General features: G+C 32.1%; 2 protein-coding genes and 1 pseudogene across 4 annotated transcripts; 1 reads left to right on the plus strand and 2 right to left on the minus strand.

Annotated features, from left to right (window-relative positions):
• Positions 1 to 958: 958 nt before the first annotated feature.
• On the plus strand, positions 959 to 2,602 carry LOC124835599 (putative 2-oxoglutarate-dependent dioxygenase AOP1). Its single transcript, XM_047310564.2, has 3 exons — positions 959 to 1,432; positions 1,519 to 1,843; positions 2,156 to 2,602. Exons 1-3 carry the CDS (start codon positions 1,056 to 1,058, stop codon positions 2,414 to 2,416), a joined length of 963 nt encoding a protein of 320 aa, XP_047166520.1. The 5' UTR covers positions 959 to 1,055; the 3' UTR covers positions 2,417 to 2,602.
• A 3,082-nt stretch (positions 2,603 to 5,684) lies between these two features.
• On the minus strand, positions 5,685 to 13,970 carry LOC124835591 (pleiotropic drug resistance protein 1-like; annotated as a pseudogene). The gene is made up of 21 exons (XR_015782781.1): positions 13,395 to 13,970; positions 13,138 to 13,258; positions 12,856 to 13,029; positions 12,615 to 12,774; positions 12,248 to 12,324; positions 12,090 to 12,143; positions 11,468 to 11,860; positions 11,111 to 11,392; positions 10,613 to 10,930; positions 10,361 to 10,521; positions 10,164 to 10,267; positions 9,728 to 9,884; positions 9,558 to 9,647; positions 9,328 to 9,494; positions 8,899 to 9,231; positions 8,248 to 8,538; positions 8,073 to 8,156; positions 7,770 to 7,903; positions 7,157 to 7,384; positions 6,543 to 7,059; positions 5,685 to 6,158 (listed from the first exon to the last, which is right to left on the minus strand). The product of XR_015782781.1 is annotated as a pleiotropic drug resistance protein 1-like (transcript).
• A 4,091-nt stretch (positions 13,971 to 18,061) lies between these two features.
• Positions 18,062 to 21,773, minus strand: LOC124835592 (PII, uridylyltransferase (DUF2921)). 2 transcript variants are annotated; one of them, XM_047310556.2, is made up of 2 exons: positions 21,618 to 21,773; positions 18,062 to 21,545 (listed from the first exon to the last, which is right to left on the minus strand). In XM_047310556.2, the coding sequence occupies exon 2, from the start codon at positions 21,371 to 21,373 to the stop codon at positions 18,200 to 18,202; it is 3,174 nt and encodes a 1,057-aa protein (XP_047166512.2). In that variant the 5' UTR covers positions 21,374 to 21,545; positions 21,618 to 21,773; the 3' UTR covers positions 18,062 to 18,199. The 2 variants fall into 2 exon arrangements, with proteins under 2 accessions (XP_047166512.2, XP_087958495.1); XM_088102369.1 differs by having other exon boundaries at positions 18,062 to 21,483; positions 21,618 to 21,770.
• Positions 21,774 to 22,320: the final 547 nt, after the last annotated feature.

Consider the following 22,320-nt stretch of genomic DNA (forward strand, 5'->3'; position numbering starts at 1 on the left):
ATGAACACAACAATGTCTGGTCCAAGGTTTAAAGGTGTTGACACATGATGTTATGCTATCATCCCTAACCTAAGTTTTTCTTTATTGTTCTTGCCAACCCATGATAGTCCTTGAGCCATTCACTTAACACGGTGCCCTATTCACTAGGTCTAAAACACTTTCCAATAGGCTTAGCTGTGATATAAATATAATTAACAAATTAATTAATTAATTAACTTAAATGCACAGCATTATGATTGGTTGAATGGTATCATAAAAAATTCCATGCTCTTATTTTCTAACAAGATCATCGTATATCTTTTTTCTACACTCTTGTGGTTTGTTTTAATCGATGAATGTTGTTTTAATTTTCAACCATTGGTCTGGTTCCATTATTCGAGTTTTCAGTTTTGTCTATATTACATGTCTCAAAGCAAGAGGGAAAAGAGTAACGTTATGTTTCTTTGACTTTTTTGCTTGCATATCATGAATGTTCCCTTTCATTCGTTCTCAGACGGACCATTCCTTTATAAATCATTTTTCCATATATTCATTTTGAATATTATCCAATTTGGTTGAAAAGAATGTTATAATTTTTAATGAAACATGATGGGATTTCAAAAGTGCATCATGTTCAGAATTATTGCTCACTGTATAATTAATTTCTTGATATACGTAAGAGAGAATGGAGGTAGCTTAATCCTCTATTTATATTAATGTAAATATAGAGATAATTAATTTATTTTTTCCATCGTCATCATCGTCTTACATACAAACATCAATCAGATATGAATTTCTATAAGAGATTGATACTACTTTTTTATCTAAAATCATAAGATAATGGATTAACGAGTCTTTCATCTTTATATAATGTTTTATTTTTTCATTTTTATCTAATGTGAGACTTAGACTCCAACAAAACTGATATAAATTTAAAGTAAACCAGAAAAGCAAGGCCTAAAACCTGGAGAATGAGCTCCACTGCATAGGCAGACATCTATAAATAAATCTGATTAACAGCGGCAACCTAGTATTTGTAGTTTCTTGGAGAAATTAAGGTTAGAAACATTGTTACGATGATGATTTCCCAAAATATTTGTCAGGTTCCTGTAGTAGACTTCAGTGATAAGGAGATGAAACCAGGTACAGCAAAATGGGCTTCAGCATGCAAAGTGATCCGAAATGCACTTGAAGATCATGGTTGTTTTTATGCGTTGTATGATAAAGTTCCTACGGAGCTTCACAACTCAGTTTTTACTCTAATGGAAGAACAATTTGATCTTCCATTGGAAACCAAAATGCAAAAGATCAGTGACAAACCCTACCATGGTTACTATGGACAAAATGCTCATGCCCCTCTGTATGAATCTCTAGGGATCAACGATCCATTGACCACAGAAGAAATTCAGAAGTTCACGAAGCTAATGTGGCCAGCAGGACATGATCATTTCTGGTACTTTTTGAGATCAACTCAGTTATGTTGTCTGGTTTTTTTACATATTTATATTGTTTCTAATGTTTCATGCTGTGAATATATAGTGAGACTATGAGTCTGTATGCAAAGCTGGTTGTAGAATTGGATCATATGAGTAAAAGAATGGTGTTTGATGGGTATGGAGTGGATCAAAAGCACTGTGATTCTCTTCTGGAATCAACCAAGTACATGCTTCGGAGCTTCAAATATAGAGTGCCACAGAAGCATGAAAATAATCTGGGATTGCATGCTCACACAGACACATCATTCTTTACCATTTTGCATCAGAACAACGTAAATGGTCTGCAAGTAAAACTGAAAAATGAAGACTGGACTGACATTGATCCCTCTCCCTTCATGTTTCTCATCCTTGCAGGCGATGCATTTAAGGTCGGTCATTTTTCACATCTACCAAAACTAAATCCATGAATCAAAATCTCCTTTCTTTTTTTTTTCTTACATATCATACTTCTACGTCATCATGTCCAGTATCTTATAGGGTTTTTGATCTCGGTTATACAGATAACCGAGTTTTTGATCTCGGTTATACACAGAACCGAGTTTTTGGTCTCGATTCTGTATAGAACCGAGATTATATACGCTATACTGTTATGAAAATTTTAAAAATGTCATCGCATTATTTTATATTTCGATTTTTGTGAATCAAAGCATAATAAGCGTGCTAATATCTCTTTTTTTTAGGTTTGGAGTAATGATAGAATGCAGTGTTGTGAGCACCGAGTGATTATAAGTGGAAAGAAGGAAAGGTATTCGATGGGACTGTTTTCACTTGGTGGCAAGGTGATTGAACCACAAGAAGAGCTTGTTGATGAAGAACATCCAAGACAATATAAGCCATTTGATCATTATGAATATCTGCGTTTCTATGCAACAAAGAAGGCCCTTCAATCCAAGTCTCGAATCAAAGCATTCTGCGGCATAGACTATGCTGATGAGAACTGAAAAAATTGTTCTAAATGTTAAGTTTCTGTTATATTCCGTTGATATAATTACACATATAAGAAAATATTATTCGTGATTTTTTCATCAGTTTCACAACATTCAGTTGATGCATCTGCATTTGATTCATGACAAAAGGTTTTTGTTTAGTTCCTTGTATTTGCATGGTGGTTTTGTTTTTCTGAGTTCATTAATCCTATTTCTCAATCATTAATATTTCTTTTAATTTTCTTTCATGTAATTCATGAATCTATGATGTCTGGTTATTCTCAATATTAATATAATGGGCATGTTGGAATTTTTTAGATCAGCATTGTTTGATTGTTGAATTAATTTTAGATTATTATGAGTATGTATTAATAAATGTTAATCGCTTTTGAAGTTATTACGTAAGCGCATACGTAATGGTTGAAGCCTTCACTAGATGAGAGTTTTTTGTCATGTTTGGTGCTTATAAAATTGTCACCTTATTAAACATTATGTTAAAAACTCTGATTCTCTCATTCAACTGTTGTTGTTTTATCTTGTTTTTATATCTTCGTCTGATCTTACACTTCGTGTAAAAATAAATACCGTTTTAATATTTAAAAGAAATTCAAATTTAATGGTGTTTAAAATTTTCAAGAAAATGTTAATTTTTTATTTTCATTTATTTTTAAATAAATTGCATTAATATTCAATTTACGACAGAAAAAAGGTATATATTTACTGAGAAAATATTTTGTTCCTTATTTTTGAAGTGATAGTACAGACACCAATATTATTAAAATTAATATAATACAAGTTTTAGAGAAATGTATGAAAAAATTAAGATAGGAGATTATGAATATTCTATATAGATAAAAATTTAAAACATTCTAATTAACATTCTCTAGAATAATTATATGATTTTATAGAGTATATAAATATCTATCTACACTAACATTTGATAAACTCACACAACTATAGAAAATATTTTTTCCAACTATTAATTTCACATTTTCTTTCTATCAACTATTATCATTTATAAGAATACATTTTTATGTCTATCCAAATCAGTAGAAGAAAGCTTACATATAACTTCTTGCTAAGTGTGAATAAATCAGTAATATAGAAGCTGTTTGTTGATGGTTATAGCCAAATGACACATCACTTAATCAGCCATTGTATTGTATAGATTGCAGAAATTTGTGATTTATTCTTCTGCATATTTTCTTTTACCAGAAAGTAAGTTTTAGATTAAATTATGTTATTGTATTGAGTGTGTTGTCCGTTTTGAAACATAAACTGTATTACAATTTTCTCTTTAAAAGATATTTTAAATAATTAAAAAAAATATATTTAAACTAATATTGACATTAACTCCTAAGCGATATAAAATTATTAAAAAATAATAAAAACACATATTTGTATTGCTGAAATCGAACGCCTCTATATCATTGGAAGAAAGATTTGAAGTTAAAATTGTGATATGAATGTATATATGAAGAGATTTATCAAGTATTACTTTAGTAGAATCGTTTAATGCACTTGGAGACTAATAAGACAAGAAAGATAGGTAGAGGGAGATTTATTAAAACACAAAATACTTTTACTAACATAGAAAAAACATTTTACATCATCTGTTGAAAGGTAAGACATTGACGTTAATTTACATCTGATCTGATGTAGGGATAATAGACAAAAATTTGCTTTTCTTTTTTTTAATTTTAGGCCAAAATTTATGTCATTTAAAAGCATTAGAAATCATTATATGATACAATAATATACAAAAAAAAATTAAATTTTCTAAGTAGTATGAGAATCTCAAATAAACATTGTAAAGTATAAAAAAAATGGATGAAAAATACTAAAAAAATAAAAAATCATACATTAAATGGTGAAATTTTTAAAATTTCACCACCCATTCTCCTTTAGGAGCCAAGGCATTCATCATCTCATTTATAACAACTTTCATTTTTGAAACGTCTCCATTCAAAGTCTATATAGCAAAAATTATGATTATTTAAAGTTTTTAATAATCAAATCTTGACAATTTTAAATTTGTGATTAATGTGTCAAATGTGAACATTATACATTTGAATATAACTTAATAGAAGTTACCACACAAGAAATTGAGTCAAAAATCATTTTCTAAATATTTTTAGTAAATTTTAAAAAATTACGAGTTAAACTAAAATAGAAGAGATGAGAAAAATCACCTCAATGCACAAGACACAACCTTTAATGAATAAAAATATGAAACTTAATGCGAAATGAAATCGGGAAGAATGAAAGTTTGAATCCAAACAAAAACCACAACAACAAAATTAAGTGAAATGAGTTGAAGAATTTGTTCTTATGAGAATAAGATTTTGTGCAAACAAGAAAGGGAAAGATGAGGGTTAATGTTATTTTCTAAAATTTTAAAAGACTAATTGACGTCGATTCACCTCTTATCATACGTTAATTCTTCATTTAACATTGGTCAAAGGGTAATCCAACATCATTTTTCGTCTATTGAATCGATGACTAATGTTAAGCGTAGAATCGACATTTGTGGAAGGTAATCTAATGTTAATTTAAACGAAATATTTATAAAAATACTATCCACGTTACCAAGTGAAATTTGTGACGGTGAAAACTAAATTTATTTTAGTGTTTACCTTGTAAGAAGTTGAAATATCCATGTAAATATTGAAAACTAAATATAAAATATCTTGAGTATAATCAGGTAATTTATATAAGATTATATATAATCTTACTGTTAATAAAAAATTGTTAAGATGATAAAGGATGAATTAAAAAAATAATAATATTTTGGAAATATTATTTGCCCAATTTGTTAAATCATTTTAATTTTTGTGATAAATTATTTATTTTTCTTGAACTTGTAAAATTTTCTTATTGCTCAAATTGTTGGATGGTAAATAAAAGTAGGAAAGAAATAGGTTTGGAATTAAAGTAATAACTTTTTGGTTCATTGATTCTTAGTATTTTAAATACAAAAAGTTGGAAAGAAGAAAGAATAGATAAAAAATATATGTCAGTGATTCAATCATCATGGTTTTTAATGATGCGAAATTTAATTGGAAATTATATTCCATATTTTGATAGGACAAAATCACCTAATGAATTTGATTGCTAAAAATAAAATTTAACACATTAGTTGTTATACATGGTGAATCTTAAATAAATTTTTATTAAGTATTCAAGGGATTAACTATTAGTACTAGAACTCAATCTATAAATCAATGGTTAGTAACTTTTATCAAATACACCAAAAAAAATTACAAAAAAGGACACTTAAATATATTTAATTAGAATTATAAATATTTCTTTTACTTTTTTTCCCTCTAAATGTATACACTATCCAGTCCATGAAATATTTTTGAAGTTGCTCTACACAGTACATCTCTTATTTTTCAAAAGTATATAAACAGAAAAAGCAACCAATATACAAGACATTACAGTAATCTACGAAGGTATTCTTTGAAAACGTATAAAACCACTCATGTTGACTAATCTATCGCTTTTGGAAGTTGAAGGCCTTGATTGAGACAGCAAAAATAACAGCAAACAAGCCTGCAAAACCAGAAACCATGATTGCAGAAACTCCTATGAAGTCATGTCTGATACCAAAATAACTTCTCAAGAACTCTTGCACTGAAATATTTTCTAACTTCATCACATCGGTTATATCTCCAAACTGTGATGCAAGCAACCCGTATATGGTCCAGGCCACAGGGCATGCCCAGTAATACCACCTCCACCACACAGGCATGTTCTGTTACAAAAAAGTTACCAAAAGGGAAAGAAAAGTGAGATCATCATAAATTTTGAATCTTCTTACATAGGTTTTGTTAACCAATAGATGGATCGAACGATCCTGAGTGTTAATTGTTCAGTCTATATCATACGTCACATTAGTTTAATTCTTCTAATAGTCCCTACTTTTGTTGTTATGTATCAACTTAGTCTCTATCTTTTGAAAAATGTCAATTTCGTCCAAATTAACACACAACAATGAAATCTTTTACATATTATGTATTTAAAGTTGGACAAAGTTTAACACTTTTTTAAAAAAGGACTAAGTTGATATACACTGATAAAAATAGGAATAAACAAAGCAATTAAACCTTTTACGTATACAAAGTTTGGTAATACTTACAGGTCGTGGAATGACAAATCCTGAGAAAAGGTTCCAAATTCCATAAAATGCAGCAGCCACAACAGAAGCAACATGGTGATTTGGTGTGACAGCCACAGTCATCATGCCATAGAAGGTGAAGTAGCACAATGTGAAGTACATGAAAAACATGTACCAAAAGAACTTCTCTGAAGTCCATTCAAATCCCATCATGGAATAAACTATGACAGAATATGTTGTAGCTTGCACAAAAATATAAGGTAGCTCAATTATAACCTATGACAGAAAAAGTGAGTTGTGTTAAAATGGGTACGTGAGTTATATTGCAATTGTTGTTCCTCTATAAGAAAAAAGTGATCTTTTTACTTGTGCAAGTGCATATGGAAATGCAGAATACATTCCCGCAGCTCTTTCTCTGTAAAAGACAGTTCTTCCAATGGCTACTACGGGTTGTACAGAAGCAGAATTTTGGATACCAACAAAGAGAACAGCGTTATACATTGAACCCATTGCATTAAATAGGTCCTGTCTGCTAGAGCTGGAAGCCATTGAAAGGAATCAGAATTTTAGTAGAAAAACAAAATTAGCTAAATTTGATATCTTTTTTTTTCTTGAGTTAAAGAAATTTGGCTTACTATTTGCCTCCAAGGTCCCAAAACATTGTTCCAAACATCACAGCTATGACAGTAGTTGATAGAAATCTCACTGCTGTATATGGTGGATTGCGCCAATATGACCAATGTTGTTTCCATAAGCAAGCTAGACATTGAACCAAAAGTGACTGAGCGTATCGAGTAGGAAAATGAATGTCTTTTGATCCATGACCGGGGTTGCCTAGTTCTGCTATAAGTTGCTTGTTTCTCCTGAAGAATAGTCATTAGTGTATAATAGTCTTAGCCAATATAAATTCATACAAACATCTAAGTATAGTTAATGAAAGTGTTAAAGAAATAGATTTTAAGTCTAACTCAACCCTACAAAACCAACTTATAAGGTGAGGTTTGCACCTACTTATATATACTATAAATTGGCCTTATCTCTAATTGATGTGAGGCTTCTAACACACCATTCTCACGCCAATTATATACATCTTAAGCAGGAGACTAGATATTAATGGGTGGTTCGGCCCGAATAGCAGGTAGAACAATATTTTCAACAAACAGCAAATATCACTACGATAGGCTCTAACTATAGTTTTGATACCATGTTAAAAAGTGGACTTTAAGTATACATTACATAGTAGCTTACCTGTACAACTCAGAATTTTTATATGTTTCATGAAAGTCAACACCTAAAGTAAGTTCCTGTGCTGGAGTTGTGACTTCCAACATCCAAGTTGCTGGGTTGTAGCCATCTTTGATTTTACTAACCCCTTCAATGCTCTTGCCAAAAGAAGAGAATGAAAAAGAAGTAAATACTAGCACAAATATTATTACATTTGTTAAGAAGTGAACTTTAAGTCTAACTCAACCCCATAAAATTGGTTTACACCTATTTATATATTATAAATTGGCTTTATCTCTAGTCGATGCGGGACTTCTTTCAACTAACCTCAAAATACTTGATCAATTGACTAGAATGGCGACCCAATGGTCCAACATATATTTCTTGTCCTCCACGCTTCATTAGGAATAACTAAAATAACATGTAAGCATATATTAAACATAGTGTGATGGAGAAAAACTATTAAACACATCTTCAAATATCTTCTCATACTGTTTCTCACCTCATCAAATGCTTCAAATATGTCAATGCTTGGCTGATGGATGGTGCAAACAACTGTTCTTCCAGTGTCAACTGTGTTCCTAACAGTTCTCATAACAATTGCAGCAGCTCTAGCATCTAACCCAGAAGTAGGCTCATCCATGAAAATTATGGACGGATTAGCCACTAATTCAACTGCTATTGTTAGCCTCTTACGTTGTTCTGTTGAGAGACCACTCACACCAGGCAAACCAACCAGTGAGTTCCTCAATGGATTCAACTCCACCAGTTCCATGACTTCCTCAATGAACATCTGCAACCATATTCAAATCAGTAAGTGACAACAATCATTTTTGTGTTTGGATATTTGTTAGTCTCTTGAGATCAAAAAGCCAATTCTTTTTATTAGAGTAGAACACATTAACTTTGTAAATTGCTTTGGACGGTATTACTTCAAGAAAAATGATTCTTTGACACACCTAAATTTTGTACATTCATTTGACACTATCATTCTTTACTTTTTACTCTCTTCTTTCTTGAAAAAATATAAAAGTTTACATTTTTATGATCATTTTACTCTTGTAATCTGAGTCAAATGAATGTAAAAGTGTGTCATGCTATCATTACTCAAAGCCATAGGGTGTTAGGTTTTGACTCTTAAGTTGCAGCTAACCTTTCTAGTCTTGGATTCAACTTCTGCTGTCAAACGAAGCCATGCAGAGTAGACCAAGGACTCATAGACGGTAACATGAGGAGAGTGGATGTCATTCTGCTCACAATAACCAGAAATACGAGCAAATGTTTCTTGCCTTTTGGGATAACCAGAAACTTTTATGTTTCCCTCAATATAGCCACCAGTTTTCCTTCCAGCTAAAACATCCATCAATGTAGTTTTTCCAGCACCACTTACACCCATCAAAGCTGTGAGAACACCAGGACAAAATGCACCACTCACACCTTTCAAAAGCACCAATTTGTCCTCCCTTACACCTTGATCCTTCATTTCCTGCCAATTCCAAGAACTATGTTTTAACTAAAGGGAAATTTAGTTAAAATCACTATTAGAATCCAAAATCTTAGTTATAACTTTTAAGTGACTTACTTGTGGCATATCAACAGAGTACACTATTTGATCAAATGTGATAGAATATGGTTCAAAAGGAAGAACCATTCCTCTATTCTTTCTACGGCTACAACTCACGACAGAATTAGCACTTCCAGTAACTTTCTGCATGACAGTGAAAAAACTGTTCACTTGAAGGACATATACTGAAATTGAAAATAGTATGCATGCATTGAGTTTTCATGAAAGATATAAATAAGATATATCACCTAAGCATGTTAATTCTTCTTCTCGTGCTCTCCCATTAGCCACACCACCTTCTGATTCTTCAGTTATTGTTGTCTGCGGCTTGTCAAATGCTGCAAAAACAATATAGACGTGTTGATCAAGTTTTGCTTTGCTACAAGAATATTAAACAAACAAATGTGAAACTACTCACGATTTAGGTAAGTGAGAGCCAAAGTGTACATAATGTTGAAGAGGAAGATAAATCCAATCAATGCCCCAATTCCTATCCAGTACCAATATGCATGTGTGAAGAACCCACGGGACTCCAGAATTTGAATTCCCAAAGTCTTATTTGAATTTGGGGTGAACTGTGATTGCAAAGCAAACATGTTAGGAGGTTCATCAAGTAAGACACAAACACCAATAAGATCTGAGTCTAATCCATACAAAGGATCGACACTCATTCTCCTATCTAAAACTTTAAAGCAATGAGTTAATAGGGTCTTTCACCTTTTTATACAGTGCTCTACTTTCTCATTTATATCCAATGTGAGACTTAGACTTCACACTTAAATTTCAAACATATTAGGCTTACTCATGTTTTAACATAAAGCAAGTAATCTAAAGTTGCTAGTTAAAGAAATTACGTGGTTCCAACTGTTTCCAAGGAATTCATTCACCACTATTGCATTCTGTCCATACATTAAAGGTGAAATCCAGTAACCCCAGATCCACCAGTCCTTGATATCATCTGTTTCATTGCCAGTTTAAACAAAGAAGCATTAATATCAACCACCATCTGAGATGATAGAAACAAATTCATGACATTGTTAATTGAACTCACTTCTTGATAGAACGAAGCCACCCAATGCAAAAAGAATGAGAAGTGCAAATGACCCAAATGTGTTAGCCACAATCATGTTCCTACCAAGTGCTGCAATAGCTCGGAACAAACCAGAAGACATTTGGTTTATCAGTAGTAGCACAAGGTACTGCTTTAAAAACCTACATAAAGAATGAGTTCACATCAAAAGTAAACACTACAAGCAAATAAATAAAGCATAAGTGACCTTATAGATGAAGGAAACTCGATTACCTCGAAACATTTGGATCAAATCCAATTACGTAGTAGGTCAGAAATACCCAAACAGCAGCTTCTAAAAATGTAATAGGGATCTTGAGGATCCATGAGGGAATAGCATATGCCCATGAAGGATAAAACTAGAAGGTCTCGTTGCTTGTAGAAAATAGGAAGCTTTACAATGGTCATTGAAATCTCAGCCAATCCATTAAACATAAGAATTACTACTGCGAAAAATAGAGCACCAGTGTAAACACCTCCATCACCCAAGTTATCCCGATGCATCTCAGTTCGCAGAAACATTGTCATGGTCAATATTGCCAAGATCGTAAGCTACGTAAAGCACAGGAAAATCAATAGTAAGCAAAATCATTATAGTTTCAAATAAAGGATTATAATTTAGAAGCATTCATTCATACTAGCAGAAAGACATGCAGATAGTGTGGTGTAGGAGAGTATAATCAGTTTGTAAGTAATCAATGTATCATATTAGATAAAGTCAGTAGAACTCACCTGGAACAGCTTGAAGATGTAAACAAATGAATTCCTTTTCATGAGCAAAAGCTCTCTTGAGATGTTAGCCTTTACCAAATCCTTCTTGTTCACGCCATACCTTTTGGTGGTTAATGCAGCTGGGTGGCTTTTGGACTTGTCAAATGGAGTTGCAAGCTCTTCTCCAATTCTCCTCCCAACATGAAATGACTGAAATGCCTCAGTAAATTGAGTGACAGTTACAAACCTGTATGGCTCATCTCTGTGCATCCAATACTGCTCTTGATCCTTTCTTGAAGTTACCTGTGACAAGACATCAAATTTATGTTTCTGCAAAAACATCAAACGAGAGATGCAAAAGAAAAACTTTTAACTTACTTCTTGTAGAAAGTCAGCAACACCTTTCCTCTCGGGACATTGGAAACCAACAGATTCAAAAAATTCAAGAACATGTTCACGGGGTCCTTGGTAGACAATTTGGCCATCAGATATAAGAACAATGTCATCAAAAAGTTCGTAAGTCTCCGGTGCTGGCTGGAGTAAAGAGATAACTGCAGTTCCATCAAGAATGTGAACATATTGCCTGAGACACTTCACAATTTGAAAAGTTGTGGAACTGTCTAAACCAGTGGATATTTCATCCATAAATAGAGCATTTGCTGGTCCAACCAACATCTCCCCTGTAGTAACCCTCTTCCTTTGTCCTCCAGATATACCACGCAACATTTCATCCCCCATCATTGTATCAGCACATATATCCAACCCCAGAATCTGCAAAGTATTAAAAGCAAATGTTTTGTCGGCTCATTTCTTATTACAGACATTTTAGCATATTTAGTCCTTGACAAAATACTAAAACCATGTTACTTTTAGTAAATGCACGGACAAGAAACATAAACTTCTATGGAACCTAAAACCAAATTTGGAATATTTTAAGGCACCATAAGCATATATCTTGTACTATTCTTTGAACCATGAGAGGACATTGTTCTAGTGTTACCTTCAGAACATAATCTGTTACCAGACTTGCCTCCTGACCTCCAGTTACAGCTGCCTGGTATATCACAAGACATTCAATTGCAGAGATATTATATCCATGGCTATAGAACTATCTTAAATTAATGTAACATGATTTGATAATTTTAGCTTTTCTTTTACCTTCATGTAGACATCAATGTCCGGGTCTGGCTTGATCTTTGCTTCTTTTTCTCTTCTAGCCAACTCAGATAGCAAGTCTTGATCATAACAAATGGTGAAGAGAGGCCCCACATGAATAAATCGGCGAAAGTAGGCAACTGTTTGATTAAAAAGAAAAGAAGAATGATACTATGACACACTTCTACAGTTCATTTTACATATGATATAAAGATAAAATGAATCATAAAAGTGTAAACTTTTGTAGAATAAAGTAAAAAGTAAGAAAGCACAGGTATCAATGAATGTGAAAATTTGAATGTGAAAATTTGTGTGTGAAAATATCATTTTTCAAAAAACAAGGAAAAAAAAGAATAAGCAATTGGCTAACCGTAACGTGTTCCAACTCCTTGGCACCTTGCTGAGAATGCCAAAGTTTCCCTCACTGTCATTTCTCCAACATGAACATCATTCTGGCTAATATATGCAGCTGTTCTCTGAGGAACAAACTCGTCAAATCCATGCCCATTATAAGTCACTCTCCCCGATGCCTAGAGCACACAACAAAAACATATAAATTAAACCAAAACTACCACTTTCTAATGCAAAAATTAAGGGAAATTGTTTTTCACCTTAAGATTTGGATCAAGTTTTCCTGACAGAGCTAAAAGGAGAGTGGTTTTTCCTGAACTTGGAGGACCCAAAAGTAGTGTCATCCTGCGAGGTTTGATTATTCCACTGACATCTTTAAGGATAGTAACATGTTTCTTTTTGCCTGAGAGAATATGGAGAGAAGTAAAGACACTCTAAAAAGGCAAAGAGAAAAAAAGAAAGAAATTGTAAGAGAGTGAAAGAAACTAACTCAAAAGAAGAAACACAAAAAGTCAAAGCTAGAATCTGCCAAATGTACCTACCTCCACCATGTTTGTAACGAAGTTTACAAAAGTAGGCAAAGCTCTACTTCCCACATAAGTCTCTGCCTCAACATTTAAGTGCTCATATCGAACTTCGATTGTCGGAATATCAATCCCAACTCTGAAAAATTAAATCACAAAAACAGATAAAAACACAACAACAGAGAGAGACTTTATCAAGGATCATCACAGAATAACAGAGACAAGCATGGAAAAACAGAGGAAAGAAGCAACATCAATGCATCCTTAATCTTTACCTATCAATCCGACCCTTAAGCTTCAACAGAAACCTCTCATTGTCCTCTTCAGGCAACATTGATCAACCTGTCCAAAAGTTTCTGTCTTTCTCGAAATCCAAGTTCAGTTATATCAATCTCATTGGCGACTCCACGAGAAGTGGTCAACAAGCCTTTCTTCAAACGGTTGTAAGTAGGTAGCTTCTCAAGTGCAGCCCATTTCAGAGCTTCTTCATCTATTCCCTCTTCATGATGTGATGACCTCGAAAAACCCTCCATTATACTCCTTCTCCATGCAGTAGAACTGCTCGCACGTAAACTATTACTTGCTCTGTATATATCACTACCCTCCATAACTACCACACCACAACCTTTGCAGCTTCACACATGCAGTCACAGACCAAAGAACAGTGCTATTTGTAGCCAGTTGAAATATACAGCAGTACGAGAAAGAAAAACGTTGTCTTTTTCAGTTGGGTTTTCAGTTTTCATAGCGCCGGAAATGGAAAGCGTGTGGTTGTACACACAGATACCTGTTCACACTTTCTTATATGGAAGTTCTTGTTTTTAACTTAGAATTCTCTTTGCTTACTGTGTTCTCTCATTCAAATAGGCAAAAGTCAAAACTGGATTGATAAACATAGCAGGTGGAAGGTTTATATGCCATGAGAAATCCTCGAGTCAAGCCGCTGCTTTAATGCATGCATGCCATTTTGGTTACTGAAAATGATAGTGCTTGCACATTTTAATGGCCGGTATTAGTGCTACAACCGAATTTTACATTGGATTTATGACGTTGTTGAAGGTTGAAAGTTGTGTCTCATTAAATGTTTGTCATCTCGTTTACCATGTTAAAGTTTTCACTTTCGCAGACAAATTTGCAGATTACGTTTTCGAATCACTGTGATGTGACAGTAAAAGTAGATTGCTCATAAATATAACTACTCTGCAATTGTATGTATTAATTACAGTTTTAAATACACTTGTATGAAAAATGTTTTGGGAATTGAAAAAAACAAAGGTTTTCTTTTTACGTTATTAGCAAAATTTGAAAAACATTTTGCGTATAGACAAAAATTTTAAATTTAGGTAAGTTGTGGGGTTCATAGAATTTCAAATGAAGAAATTATTTTACATTGACACATGAGTATGAAGGAGGGAATCGCGCACTCCTAGAACGATTTTATACTTTGATAATTGATTACTTGAATTCGTGCAAAAGAGATACGACTTCACCTGTAATAAGCAAAATCTCTCTGATAATAAAGACCTCGAATAATCAATAAGCAAAAGATATTAGTGGTAAATCAAAGAGTGTTTTTAGTTATGTAGGTTATGTTGATTAATTATTAGTAATTATTAGAATTTCTATTTAAATTGTTATATTCAAATTAACATTTCTATTATAACATGATTATCATTTAAATTAATATTATTAGAGTTTCTATTTAAATTGCTACCATTTAAATTGTTACTCTTTAAATTGTTACTCTTTAAATTGTTAATTATATACAAATTCACATTTTTATTATTATATTTAAATGAAAATTTTAATAATTACTAATTATATACAAATTAACATTTCTATTATTACATTTAAATGAAAATTGTAATAAATACTAATTATATTCAAATTAACATTTTTTTATTATTATAAATTGTAAAAATTTTAAATGAAAATTCTAATAATTAATAATAATTAAAAATATATAATTACACTTTTTTAAAATTTTACTAAATAATTATTTTTTAAAATTAAAATAATTATCTTACAAGTTTTATTTTTTAAGTCACAAATTTTTAAAAATTTAACCGTTTTAATATTTTTTTAGAGTAAGATAATTATTTATAATAAAAATATTATTTATAAAATAAGTAAAAATTATCTTAAAAAATTATAAAAATTACTTATATTTATTTTTATAATAAAGAGTTTTTTTTCTGGGGGCTTTGTTAATTATTAATAATTATTAAAGTTTTCATTTATATTGATACTATTTAAAACTTTTTTGACTACTTTCTTCATGTTGACCTCAATTCTGTATTAACAATTTTGAAAAATTTAAGATGTATTTAATTATATAAAGATTGTAGAAAAGATGAAATTGGTCATCAAGGTTACTTCATGATCAAAAACGTTTTTGCTTTAACATTCTCATATTAAAAGAAAATAATTAGATTTACTATGTATTTAATTATATAAAGATTGTAGAAAAGATGAAATGGGTCATAAAGTTTACTTCATGATCAAGAACATTTTTGCTTTAACATTCTGATATTAAAAGAAAATAATTATATTTACTATGTATTTAATTATATAAAGATTGTAGAAAAGATGAAATTGGTGGTAAAGTTTACTTCATGATAAAAAAACATTTTTGCTTTAACATTCTGATATTAAAAGAAAGTAATTAGATTTATGATGTATTTAATTATATAAAGATTGTAGAAAAAGATGAAATGGGTCATAAAGTTTACTTCATGATCAAAAAGGTTTTTGGTTTAACATTCTGATATTAAAAGAAAGTAATTATATTTACGATGTATATAATTATATAAAGATTGTAGAAAAGATGAAATGGGTCATAAAGTTTACTTCATGATCAAAAATGTTTTTTCTTTAACATTCTGATATTAAAAGAAAGTAATTAGATTTATGATGTATTTAATTATATAAACATTGTAGAAAAGATGAGATGGGTCGTAAAGTTTACTTCATGATAAAAAAACCTTTTTGCTTTAACATTATGATATTAAAAGAAAGTAATTAGATTTACTATGTATTTAGTTATATGAAGATTGTAGAAAAGATGAAATGAGTTATAAAGTTCATTTCATGATAAAAAACGTTTTTGCTTTTAACATTCTGATATTAAAAGAAAGTAATTAGATTTACTATGTATTTAATTATATAAAGATAGTAGAAAAGATTAAATAAATAGTAAAATTTACTTCAAAATCAAAAAATGTTTTTGCTTTAACATTCTCGCATTAAAAGAAAGTAAATAGATTTGCGTGGAAGATGTTGATGAATTTAAAAAGGGCATCGACAATATAGAAAAAATAGGTAGGACATCCGAAATAAGTCTAACATTAGGAGATCGAAAAGAACGTTTAGCTTACGTGATGTTGGCTACATTTGTGGTATGGGAAATACTAACAGTACAATATTCTTTTTCTACAAAAGGGAGCTAGAAAGGTTCACACACCAAAGTCCACTGGTTAGAGTACACCAATCACAAATCACAAATCACGAATAGTTCGGTAGTTTACCAAACATTAAGAATATTATGTTTTCATATTTAATGTTTTCTGTACGACAAAACAAAATCTCATATTACTTATCATTTAATACTGATTTAAATAGGTATACTAGTAGAGAAATAATATTTTTAATACATCAGTATTTAAAATAATATTAAAAATTTTAATTACTAAAATGTAGACTTAATTAGTAATTTGGTTTATATATTTAAGATTTTAGTTTAATTGTTTTTTTATATTTACTTTTGATTCAATTGAATTTCCATTTCTTTTAAAATACTCTATGTAACGTTTATATTAAATTGGCATAAATCTTTGTAGAGTTATTACATGTCAAAATTTGTGTTATTTTCTGTGTTGCTGAGTGGAGAGCATTTGGGAGGGTGCAAAGAGATGAACAAGGGAGTGGGCTCATAAAAACAAAACTGGACTGTAAGCCCATTGTGTTCTAATCAGATGGGTTCATACTTTTTTATTTCTCTTTTTTTTCTTGTTTTGCTTTTTTTATCATTTATTTGTAAAAGGATTTTTTTTCTTGATTAAATTTTTAATCTTTTTATTAATTTTTAATCTAAATGAAAATTATTTTTTAAACTTTACATTTTTAAATAAATTTGTTCCATATTTTTTATTTTTCGAAAACAAATTTATTCATCTGTATGAAATTGATGGTTGACAGTTGTATCTAATAAAACCAATATGGTTTGTTAATAATTATGGATATTCAATGTAGTATAATCATTACAGCAAATTTTCTCAGTATTTTCTTCATTATAACTTTTACAAGTCAACTCCTTTTGGCCATTTATAATATTAGAAAAAATCATTGTTGTCTCCTTTTCACTTATTATGAATATTATTTATAATATTATGAGTAAAAAAACTATAAGTTAAATATTAAGGAAGAAAAGCAATATTAGAAATCTATTGGAGAAACATTTTTAAATTTTTAAGCTTTGCTTTTCTACAAATGCTTTTATTGCAGTCTATTTACAAAGAATCTTAAACTTGTATTATCCCATGAACACTTCAGCTAAAAGTGGCTTATAATACCTCCTCACAACCTTTTTAAACTCAATTTGTAGAAGATGCAGTTCATAAATAAGGCACAATAACAGTAAATCAAGACACGATTATGCAGTACCACCACTCAGATCATTACTGAAATGTTTATCGAGTTCATAAGATATACTAAAACATGTTTTGATACATCAAAATAATGATTTTTACTATAGTTCCTACAAAGTTTAATTTTTCTTTTGGTCTATTTGACTTCATGCAGTTTTTCTTTTTGGATTGAACTTCCATTTCTAACCTCTTTCTGCATCAAATTCATTACCGCACAGCTCATGATACATAAACAAATTCATTGCAATGTGGCAAACAATTGGAGAAAAAACAATGAGAAGTTGTTGAAGAGTGTAAAATCACAACAAAATTCACTTGATTATTCAGTACATGGGCAACCTCATACAAAATAATGCATCCACCCAAAAGTCTTACCTATTTTTCATACATGGGCGTACAACAGGTGTTGTTAGTCAGTAATTCTTAAGTTTACATCACTCTACCTCAACTTGCTCATTCTCTTTTGCAGCACTACCATTGATACCAGGGACTAGTTCAGATTCACAAGACCCAGAAGACAATCTTTGGTATTTGAAAGTTGGGAGAAGCTTATATTTTCCAAATGTCAGAAACTGACTCAGTTTCTCATAGCTCCATCTTTGTTGAATATAGACCACAATTGCAAGAACAACAGCAGTCACAGAAATAGCAATATCCCCAAATTTGGAGTAAAAATCCAAATTTGGATTGACAAATTCAGAGTCCTCAGAGAAGTAAGGATTTGAAACTGGAGCTCTGATGCAATCATATATATGAGGAAGAAGTCTGACCACAGTGATTCCAATAAAATATAGTTTTCTGAGAGGTTTGCAATGGATATGCCAGAATAGATTCCCAATGATTTGAGGAAGCAAGAAAAAGTCTTCAACAAGACCTACATATTCTTGCAACTCTGTTGCCCATACCGGCAATGGATGAGAATTTCCTCCATCAACCACATATGTCTTTGCTATAAGATCCTTCTGACTGGTCTTTGTGCCATGAACTATTAAAACAATAACATACCCTATCACATGCATGAAAAAGGTACAAAGAAATACCCATTTATCACTAGGGACTCGATGAGGCTCAAGAGGGGAACGTGTTTGCAATCTGATGCGAGACTTCCATACCTTCTGAAAAAGTCGCAGAGTTATCAGCAATGATACAATCAACAACAGTTTCACAGAGTAATCAATGACATGGAGCCACTCACTGCTCTCCAATTCACTAGATGACACATCATAAGATTCGGAAACCATTTTCTTAAAGAGTGCCTCTGCACCTGTGACCAAAGGAATAGTATACCCAAGAGCTTGAACACCAAGAACCACTAGAGATATATATGGAAGAGAATCCACACTATGTTGTATATAAAACAGTTGGCTTAAAATGCACCCAATTGCAAATGAAAGTGTCAAGAGTCGAAGAATCCCTTCAACACCTCTGCGTGAGAGAACATCCTCACGTTGCTTCCTGTATATGATTGGAAACGTTTTGAGCTTTATAGGATCGAATCTAAGGGAATCATCATCATTCCTTTGACTTTCTATTGATATTGTGGCTCTAGGATCGACTAGCCACCGAGTTGTGGTAGGAGGATAAGCCACAACCACCTCAATCAAACAGTCCATTCCAGCCTCAAGATCATAACTCTGATATAAGACCTTCCATGATGCTCTCACATCTCTGCAACCAATTAGATACATTTTCCCAACATGTGGATCATAAAGACCCTCCAGAAAAAGCACAGAGAAGTTACTGTAACCTTTTCCAGCAAGACTGAGTTGTGCAGATACATTTATAAGGAGTTGCTTTTCTGTATATTCAGCAGCCGTGGCATGATATGGCGTTTCCTGTTCAGATGCTGAACCATTTTTATCATACCAATAGCGTCCAAACAAGGAACCAACCGAGAGAATCTCCAGTTGAATGTCAACTCTTGGGGCCAAGACATTGGGCAAAGGGTCAGGAAATCCAGAGACATGATAAGTGAGATCTTCTGCAAGAAGAGACAGGCTATCCTGGAATGCCTCACTGTCCTCAAGTTTGGGGAATGTTAGCAATGATTTCTTAATGACAGTCGTAAAACTGAAGGGCTCATTTTTTTCTAGGACAGCACCAGCCAAATTAGTTTTGGAGTAACTGTAATGTGGGTTAGTGAGCTTGAAATAGTTCCAGAGTTCTGAAGGTAGCACAAGTTGCTCAAACGACAGGGGAAAGAAGGCACTACTGTTACTAATGGGAGACAAAGTTCCCAAAATAATACTATGTTCCTTTAAGGAAAAAGTGGTGGGAATATACATACAGATCCGAGTATTACAGCTACTCCCTTTGGCATCAACAACTCCTAGGCAACCAACCATGCAAAGCTGTCCACTAGAAGACTTCCAAATCCCTTCGGCAGCAAGAGACGTGTTGCTAGGCCCAGATCTTTTTGCTGCAGTATACTCATTCTCTGATGGAGAAATGGCTCTGAAAACAGTTGATACCCTAGTAGAACCAGTATTACTCTTGCTAGCTTCTTGACTACAGATAACATCCTGCATATAAAGTTTAACGCCTTGAAAGCCTCCATCCGTTGATTTGATTTCCTTATCTGACAAAAAAGGACCTAATTTACTGCAGAAATCATCTGTGCCATTACATCTCCAGTTTGACACCACAGACAAAGGTTTTTCTCTAGTAATTTCTTCAAGGATTTCACAAAACCTTGACCCTTTGTAGACAGCAATGCCATCATCCGTCAGGTTATCTTTAACAGGGTACGGATTGCATGCTTTAGATACAATCTGTTGTGAGCCAAATGTGTACTTTGCTGACTTGCCCAACTGTGATAACATGTGAACAACATCAAAGTATTTAGAATTGGACTCCCGGTTCAAGCTTTTTAGCTCTCCATTGATTATCCTGTTTGTTAATGTGAATGACAATGGATACCGAAGAACAAGCAGAATTTGATCATCTTCTGACAACGGTATATCACCCGGATTCTTCATCCATGACCACGGGTTGGCAGGGTCAGCCTCTCGAGTAGGAAGCATAGTGTTCCCTAACAAACACAATACCCTTTCCCCACCATTTTTCCTTGATTCGGTGTAAATCCCTTGAAAGGAGATTGAAAGCTGAGAATGGCTGGGCCATAAACGAAACTCAGGATTCCCATCAAATGCATTGTCCACAAAATTGCCATCTCTAGTAATGCCAATCACCATGAAACCATTGATAGGAATTGACTTCTTCAAGCGGTGGTCAAGATCAACATCCGAAACCCAAAAAGAGACCAAGTTCATTGAAGCACGATCTTCAGACAAGGTTCCAGGAGATTTGCTTGCATCAAATGGCATTATGGGAAACTTACCCCCATCCTGCCTCCAATCCCCATTCACAAAAGAAAACTCTCCTTTCATTCCAGTAACACTATATTCATATCTCAATTCAGATGAAGCAGACAACACAGATGCACACTGTTTCTGAACTTCACTCATGCGATCATACTTATAAGTCACCTGGGGGTTCCTATCAAAACTATACATTTCCTCAGGGAAACGTGAATTTGCGAGAACATGGACCACCAACAGATCACAAACACACCAAAGGATAACAATGGCTGAAAATAGAAACTTCATGATTCCTGGTGATGAAAGTTTATCACTTTTCCTGACAAATCCCGAAAACTAAATGACCCAAATGGTTTTTTTGCCAAGATTCAATGAAAAATCGAACTCCATTACATCCACTACGCGTGAAAATGCAGGCAGCACACGAAAATCAACCACAGATCACAGTCTCAGAGAAAATCTAAAGAGAATAAACAAAAACATAAGTCAAGGTAGACTCATCATCAAGTCCAAAACAAGTGAGAGAACGAACCTGAATCAGACACAGATCAACAATTGACAGTGAAAAAATTATTCGATTTGGATTAGGAAATAGGAAGACAGAAGAAGAAGCAACAGTGGACTTTAACGTAAGATGAAAGACTTTAATTGAATTGAATTGAAGTAGAAGTTTTCGGGTCTGTTTGGTTTCCTCTTTCAGATCCAAACTATTTTTTATTTTTATTTGGAAAAATCCAAAGATAATATTCCTTTTTTTAAAAAAAAAATTGATTTCTTAGTTTGGTGGCTTGTATTTGTCATATATCAACCTAATAATTTTGGAGAATATTTAAAGAAATAAAAAAAAAAGGCCATATTCTTCTTTTTTAAAATTTTGGTTTCTTAGTCAATCAAGAAATTAGATATAGCTACTGCAGCAAACAACTAATTCTAATATAGTAAGATAATCACAATATATATAAAAATATATATATTATATCATAATAAAGAAAATGTATATATTATCATAATTAATAGTTGATGTTAACATTTCATCATATTTAAAAGTTTCATTATTGGAACTTGTCATGCATTTAACAAAATATTTAGACAAAAATCTGAATATGATTGAGGAAGAACACATTGTATTCAAAAAAATAATGATTTTTTAAAAGAAATTTATCATTAGATTGAATTTTTTTAAGTATGTATGCTCTATTTATAAAATTATATTAATTCAAAATTATTTAATTAAA

The sequence above is a fragment of the Vigna umbellata genome, chromosome 11 (assembly GCF_029865625.1).
Source record: "Vigna umbellata cultivar VRB3 chromosome 11, Vumbellata_1.0, whole genome shotgun sequence".
In the NCBI taxonomy this organism is placed as follows: Eukaryota; Viridiplantae; Streptophyta; class Magnoliopsida; order Fabales; family Fabaceae; genus Vigna; species Vigna umbellata.